Source organism: Montipora foliosa, chromosome 9 (genome assembly GCF_036669935.1).
Source record: "Montipora foliosa isolate CH-2021 chromosome 9, ASM3666993v2, whole genome shotgun sequence".
NCBI classification, from domain to species: Eukaryota; Metazoa; Cnidaria; class Anthozoa; order Scleractinia; family Acroporidae; genus Montipora; species Montipora foliosa.
In genome coordinates this window covers 39,634,009-39,641,580 of record NC_090877.1, presented here as the reverse complement: position 1 = coordinate 39,641,580, position 7,572 = coordinate 39,634,009, and the positions used below count along the sequence as shown (strand labels likewise).

Sequence of the window (7,572 nt, the reverse complement as noted above, 5' to 3'; positions counted from 1 at the left end):
TTAGCGCATCCCTTCCTCCCGTCATTTGCATTTGCTGCTTTTATTTAAGTTTCCTTTAACGTATTAAGTAGTTATTTTTACGTTTTGCTTGATTTTGCCCAGTTCCAGTCGCTGATTAATCAAAATTTGAGTATGTATACCTTGGTGAAACCAGCGATCGTAACAATGGCAAAAAAAGTGGGTATCCTTCCCCTTAACACTTATAATAAGCCACACAAGAACTGCATGGGTACAATTTGTTTTGGAACACCTTATTTAGTTTCATAGTTCTTATTGTTTACAGGTTTTAGTGAACAGAGCATTCACGATAATAGACCAATTTCGATTTATTAAAATCCAGTCCTAAACAAAAGGCGTCATTCTCGAGGCTCTAGGGAATAAACTCATACAAACCGTTATAAAGTTCTCCAGAGCCTCGAAATTGCTGGTTTTCACTCACGTGATCAACAGCCATGTTTTTCAACGAAAACAAAAGGAAGACGGTTTGTATAAATAATATAGTTAAATTCCCGGAGGATTTGGTCGGGGCACCAACATGGCGGTCGTGACGTCATGTGAAAACCGAGAATTGGTCTATTGAGAGTTTAAGGTAAAGACTTGTTTCCATATCTCAAAGTGTCCTTGGACGGAGGTGCCTGGGAATGAAATTAAATCACTGGAATCGGTCGGTGTAAAATGCAGACTGAGGTTATAATGAAACTGTTGAAAAAGCCCAAAGCCCTTAGAAATGCTAACCTTAGGCCTAATTAGGCCTAAAACAATATTTAGGCTTAACTGTTAGCATTTCGATTCCAGTGATTTAATTTCATTCCCAGGCACCTCACGTCCAAGGGCACTTTGAGATATGGAACAAGTCTTTACCAGAGGTGAATGATTTCTGACAGAGACGAAAAAAACGCGTCATGTTACTTACTCAGACAGTGTCGCATATTTGGATGCAGTTTGAACCCGTCCTTACAGCTGCAAGAAACTCGTCCTCCGGTGTTGTGACAAATGTGATGACATCCGCCATTATCAATCGAGCACGGATCGTATTCTTTTGCAAAAAAAATAAAGCACAAAAATTGAAAATATCTGAAGACATCTGTACGATCCTGGGTGATCTGGGCGAGAGATGTCGGTCCCGTACCCCGGGACCCGTTTCCCGAAAGTCCCGATAATTTTTCTGGCACGAAGAGCTATTGCTGAAACTGCCCATCCACTTGTGTAAAAAGTTGGTCTTTTAGGGTGTAAGAAAAGATAAAAAAAAAGCAAAATGATTATGAAAATTGACGTCTTTAAAACCTCTCCCTTCTTAAAATGTTCAGGGAACTGTGACACGCGAAAAGTGTCGGGACTTGCGGAAAACGTATTTAGGCCCCAGACCTCCTCTAAAGGTGAAGTGAAGTATTTCACCCGTAGATGCCAGGACATAGCCTTTCCCACTCTGTAGAATTATAAGTAATGGAACTTATTAGGCTAATATCTAAGGTAATACTGAGTACTTTACTCAGCTAACGTGCGGCCTACCTTTGCAATTTCTTCCGTCACCGTGGAATCCAGCTTTGCAGATGCATTTATAGGCACGCCTAGTGGGTAGACAGATGGCATGTGTGTTGCAATCATGCGTACCACTGGTGCATAGTGACCCTAAAGATTAAATCCATGGCAAATCATTAGAGCAGAAGACTGTTCGGTAAAAATTTAACATGACAGTGTTGAGGGTGAGATAAAGAAGAATTTTGAGAAAATGTTGCGATAATCTCAGTCAAAAGGGACTTTTCTCGGCTTAAAGAAGAAACTAAGGGTTTTGTATTCTTATAAAAAAGTTTTAATTGTTTTTACGGGACTAGAACAACAAAAACATTCCACGGAATCAAATTCCAAGCTCTTTTCCTCTTGTTTTAAAAAAGATTGATTGACACTCCGGAATAATCTTAATCGCACAAGAATTTCTTTTACGAAAGAATTCGAAAGAACTCGGCAAACGTGGGAGAAATGAGCCCCTTCGTGGGAAATTTTTTCTAAGAGGGCTTAGTGAAGACGAATGCTTGGCATTGATGCAAAAACCAGATTTTATTGTAGAATACGGTGAGCATGGATACTGAAGAGACTTTGCCAAGGTTTTGTTTCTTTTAAAGCTGGGTCAAGGATTACCGAGAATAGCTTTTAGCTTGGAAAAAGAGGAAAAATTGTATCAAAAAAATAAATGAGTAGTTCTATAAAAATTGTGTTACCATGTTAAAAGCCGGCAGAGGCTATATACATATGAATGTTTAACTAGCGAGCCACAGCTCTTATTTCGTTGTTACTAACAAATGTTTTGAAATAATTTCCTGGAAAGTGTAACGAACGCTTAAAAGTGAGAACTGACGAGATGTCATATTGTTCACGTCCTTTAGTTTTTGTTTTCATCTTCTGGGTCATAGCGGCTATTTTAAGTGCTTTTAATCTCACTGCAAAGATGATACAAAAACAAAGATATTAAAGATACCATAAAATGCTCTTAAAAGTCTAGACTAAATGCTATGAGTAATTCTCACGTGAAATCACTAATTTATGACATAATCGTTTTAAAAAACGTCTTTTCTAGTTCGGTTAATGACTTGAAATAAGGCTCTATTTTGAGTGTTTTTATCTCTCCTTACAGATGCTACGCCTTTGATCAATGTTCGTGGACAAATTTGTTGTCAAAGTTATCCATATATTAATAGAAGATTTAAAAGAGATTGGCATTGTTTTCTATCAAAACATATCAAAATCTTTCAACCGTCAACAATTTAGTTCCTGTTATGAATAAACACAGGATTAGATTTAATAGATTGTCCGATTAAGTTACTGCCACAGTTACGGGCTTCAGATTAAGCCGAGTTAATTGAATACTAAAAGCGCTTGTCATGCTATCACATGATGATACACCCTAATGTTCATTTGTAAAGTACCCGGACGTTTCCACGCTGTCTATGCGAAGATGTGCTCTTTCCAGTAGGATTCATGCATATTTGTTACTGTTCAATCGAACCCATAAATAACATGATTCCTTTGAAAACAATTTTCTTTTTCCGGTATAAATTTTTCAGAGCAAACAATCTGCAAACACATTATTTCTCAAATGTTGACAGACCAATTCAACCATTACCCTCTTCAAATCAATAAATGAGCATTAAATTAATCAACACTTCTTCTGTTGCGAAAAGAAATCTTGTACTTGTTAATAATGCTTGAATATGTATGTATCTTTTCTGCGTAATTTTCTTGTACTTCCGTTCAAATATTCCCTAATTAACGAGAATTTTTCACTCGGCTCAGTGCGACAGTTTTTTGTTCCTTTAACATTTTTTACGCATTTTCTTAAAAAGAACGGCCCCTCGAAAACGGACGCAACATGTAACTCCTAATATGTTGGGATTTGTTGGCAAACAATGTTTGCGTCCTGTTGCAGCACCTTGTAAGACTCAGCATCAAAGAAGAGGGCAACTTTCGTAACTGAGAATTTTCCTCTTTTTGTAAAGACAACATTATTATCTCAGTTTGCAGAACGTGTTTAAGGGATTAGTCCGCTTCAATTTTAACCTCCATGTTGTTTTTGTTTTTAATTACGTACTTTTGACAAGTTGGCTTTTTGGTGTTCTTTCGCATAAACATTTCACCTAGTAACGGATGCATTGAGTCCCGCAAGATCAACGCACAGAGAAGAAAATGTGGAAGATATTCTGACGTGTCTGCATTTAAGAGTAGCAACGCCGGAGCTAAGAGAAGAAGCGGAAATTAGTTAACACGGAGCAACGAAAATTACAATCGGCTCTAAAGTATAAGTCAAATGTTAGAAAAGCCTACTGCGCTCTGATCTTAGCAACTACAAAATCAATAATCAGGAAATCGGGATGCAAATTTCCGTTGTTTGGGCTGACTCTTAGAACTAGTTTTTTTTTTTTCACGAAGTGGAATGCGTTGCTTCAGTCCTCATAACACGAACTAAAAAGAGGTCACTTTACAGCAATATGAGAACAACATGCACAAATATGATTGGGAAATAATTAGTCTTGTCAATTTGACGCTTTTGTGAGTAGCGTATGGTAGAAAAGACAACATCAATTTAAAAGTGATTTTCTCAACGGGTTATGTTTGTAATGCCTACGTAGAAACACTTGCGTCTTCCGTGAAAAAAATGCGAATTTGGACGCCAAATGGCTTCAGTTAAAACGCAATAATAATCGTTTAAATTGTTGTTGTTGAATTGACAACGATCGTTATCTCCCTTATGGCAAAACACAAAGAGTTTTAGTTTTTGTTCCTGTGTATGGTTTTAATTTTTATCTCCAAAACGGGCGGTTGTCTTTGGGCAATAACGTCCGAAATTCAAGCTTCCAAAAGATTTTCATTTCCGGAAACCAGAGAAAGACGGACGGTCCAAGCAGGTTGTAACATGCCCCAAAGAGTGATGACCTGTTGTGTTTAAAAGCGTGGGAGTTGTTTCGATGAGGAATGAATAAGAAAAAGATTGAGAAACAAAACTCTGCGTGACGTAAGGATGCTGAAACTCCTATTAGGAAGCAGTCTTTTTTTTTCTCCATTCACAATGTGGTAACCAATCCGAAACATGCTTATTTTGACTGGCGTAGGTCAGCTGTTGGCGTAGGGGAGCTCATCATTAAGTCTTTTTCGTAGCAAATGGTACTGGTTAAATCTCGTTCTAGTGGAAAGAAGCCATTCCAGTGAATTGAACCCAGTGCACCCATTTAAGTGCATGGAACCCATTTGACTGCACAGAACCCAGGAGCTGATCCAACAAAGTGACAAACACATAAATTTAGTGTTCTATAAAAAGACAGGCTTTTCAACAAATAAACACATCTGTCCTGAAAAACAAATATGTCTTGTAAAACTTTTTTGTGGAGGGGTGCGAGCATATCAATCACTGAAAATTAACGCCCATTGAACCGACGTCAAATTAGAATTTTATCTTTCCGACTGCTACAATTAACGTTTGGTAAGTAACATGTAAACACAGACACTAGCAAGTCACGGTTAATCCGCATTTAGTAAACATCAGAAAAATATTCTTTTGGGGAAACGAATGTTTCAAAGGCAATGTACCCTTACCTTTTCCCAAATCCTTTTTGAAAGTTATTCGCACCTGACAAAGCCCCGATCCGTTGTGAAAGCTGCCATAAGGAACTCGGTTAAATCCAGCGTAGACAAAAGTGTCTGTTGGAGGACCGTAAATCGAGGCTTGCCCTGAGAGGGTGAAGAGGTAGGGCTCTCGATAAAAACCCATAAACTTTCCTTTCTTAGTCGAGTTGGCGTGCTGCATTTTCCATAGCACCGTCTCATCGGATATATCGATTGTCATATTTGTTCCCTTTTCCACGGTATCGTCAACGACTGCCATCAAAGTGTTTCCATTGATTGTGTTGTTCTTGAAACCCGGTAGCTTATTGCTATAAACTCTAAATTGACGGTTGTATACTTGTACCGAAGCGCAGTTACTTGTGAATTCGTGATTCGAACCGAATCCATAACTCATCTCTGTATCCGAGATGGTGGTGGTCCAGAGATGCGGCTCGCCACCATAAATGAGCTCGATCCTAGCCTTTTTGTACGGCCCGCTAAAATCCAGACGGACAAGAGCTTGGCCATCGCACAGCCCTGGCCTAGAAGACGGAGTTGGACTGTGAATTAAGGTGACCTGTGATTTGATTGATGGGCTTGATGGTGTTGCAAGGCCTTTATCCAGATCTATTTCCACTGCAGGCATTTTGCTTGCGCTGTGTAGGGCTAAATTACAGTAAGGTTCGTAAGTTAAACATATAATGAAACCTCTAGAAAGAAACGCTAACAACAGTGTGGGTATGTCAACATAAAACCTATTTGACCCACTAAAAGAAATCGGGGCCATGGGAAAATCTTTTGCACAAAACAGCTGCGCTGTCTCTGAGAAAATTTATGGAAGTACATAACAAAGGTTTTTAAAGTGTTAGAAGTGTAATCAGGTTAAAATTCAAACCTTTTGTGTGAAGTAGAAGAAGAAAAGCCCGCAACGGTAATTGGAAATCACAGAAAGTCATTGTGCTCAACGGAGCTTCTCAAACTGATTGAAGGTTTGTTTGACGGCCTGAATCAACACGAAAAGTTAATTGAAAGATTAACGCAGATCGTGATTAATAAGTTGATGATTCGATTCTACTGATCCGCTCACAAAGAAAGTCGTAAAATTCCAAAGCGTAGATCCACGATGAAGGTTCTGATCGCTCCACTATCATTGACACAAGTGGATACGGTGTACGGATGGCGTCTGTTCTGTGTTCTGCTAATTGGTTGGATTGTTATGTGACGAATGCCTTTTATTCGAATCACTTATCACTCTTGACAAGAGAATTTGTATATGCGCTCATTGAAGTATAGACATTTCCTCTGCCGGGGCTGTGCAGGAAACTGGGATCGGTTGCAATTTCAACCAAGGATCAAAGATCAAATCACATGGTGAGATCAAATGTCCTCTGAAAGACTGAAATTTTCGTATTATCCTATAAACTGTTCTCAGTCGGAAAACATTGTGTAAGCCTAAACGGCGACGATGAAGGATTATATTAAGCTTCAAGTTATGCCAATTCCTTATTCACAATCATTCACAGTAAAACGAGATTTTTCACACGATAGCTATAATCAGTGTTAATTTTTTTAATGGAATAATGCAAGTGTCAAGCAAGACGGCGACAATATTATATCGTGCTTTGAGTTGACAATTTAACATTTATACGATCAAAATACTATCCACGTTTCCTTAACCTCACGCCCTTGCATCCCGTATTACAAGTACCCACATGCTTCATGCCGGCTGGTTTTTTCTTATATATGATGCGCAGGCGATGTAGAGATGTGGTTTGAAGCTCGGTTTAATGCTGTGCACTCGCGGCAATCAATGACATGAGTATTTTAAAACAAACACTGTGAGCTCAGAAACAAGGGAAAATTCATGAAAACGACTTTTTTCTAGTAACCCCTTTGTCGAAAAACCCCGAGGGCATTTAAACCCCATTGAATGCTTTCATTAAAGCATTATCTATCGAAGTTTGATTGGTCCGGACTTGACATTCAGTTGTTCACGCGTGCGTTTTAGTCTGGGGCATTTTTTGTTGCCCAATTTTATATTTTTACTCTATCTTGTCTCTTTTTCATTCTGTGTTCTCTTGGATGGTATGTCGGCTTCGTAAAAGCCTATCACTTTGCCAATTAGTCTACTTTTTCTTTCTTAATTAAATTTTGATTCCATTGAAGAAATTGTCCACACCAAATTATAGTTGTTGATAGGTGTTTCTTTGCTGAAAAGTACCCAGTTGCCAGGAGTTGACGGGCTCCTGTACTTACTTAAAATAGAAATGTTGCATAACAGGCTCGAAATTCTTATGTAATTTATGAGTTCCTGTGCTACTTGCTTCAGTCTGGTAAGAAGACAATATTTCTGCGTCCAGAAAGAGTTAGAAAACATAGGATTTTTTTGCAAATTTTATTCAAAATGGAATGCCATTGCAAGGGCCAATCAATGGAAACAGGATTAAAGATAATCTCTTTTAATGACGAATCTTTATGGTG

At 38.5% G+C, this 7,572-nt stretch overlaps 1 protein-coding gene across 1 annotated transcript in view; it reads right to left on the bottom strand.

Moving 5' to 3' along the window:
- The window catches only part of LOC137972178 (signal peptide, CUB and EGF-like domain-containing protein 2), a 42,198-nt gene extending 35,873 nt beyond the window's left edge, over nucleotides 1-6,325 (bottom strand). The window contains exons 1-4 of the mRNA XM_068819027.1: nucleotides 5,987-6,325; nucleotides 5,083-5,757; nucleotides 1,510-1,629; nucleotides 914-1,036 (exon numbers count right to left, since the gene is read on the bottom strand). Coding sequence (XP_068675128.1) covers nucleotides 914-1,036; nucleotides 1,510-1,629; nucleotides 5,083-5,757; nucleotides 5,987-6,047 — 979 coding nt within the window. The 5' untranslated portion in view covers nucleotides 6,048-6,325. The remainder of the gene's footprint in view (nucleotides 1-913; nucleotides 1,037-1,509; nucleotides 1,630-5,082; nucleotides 5,758-5,986) is intronic.
- Between the last annotated feature and the right edge of the window lie 1,247 nt (nucleotides 6,326-7,572).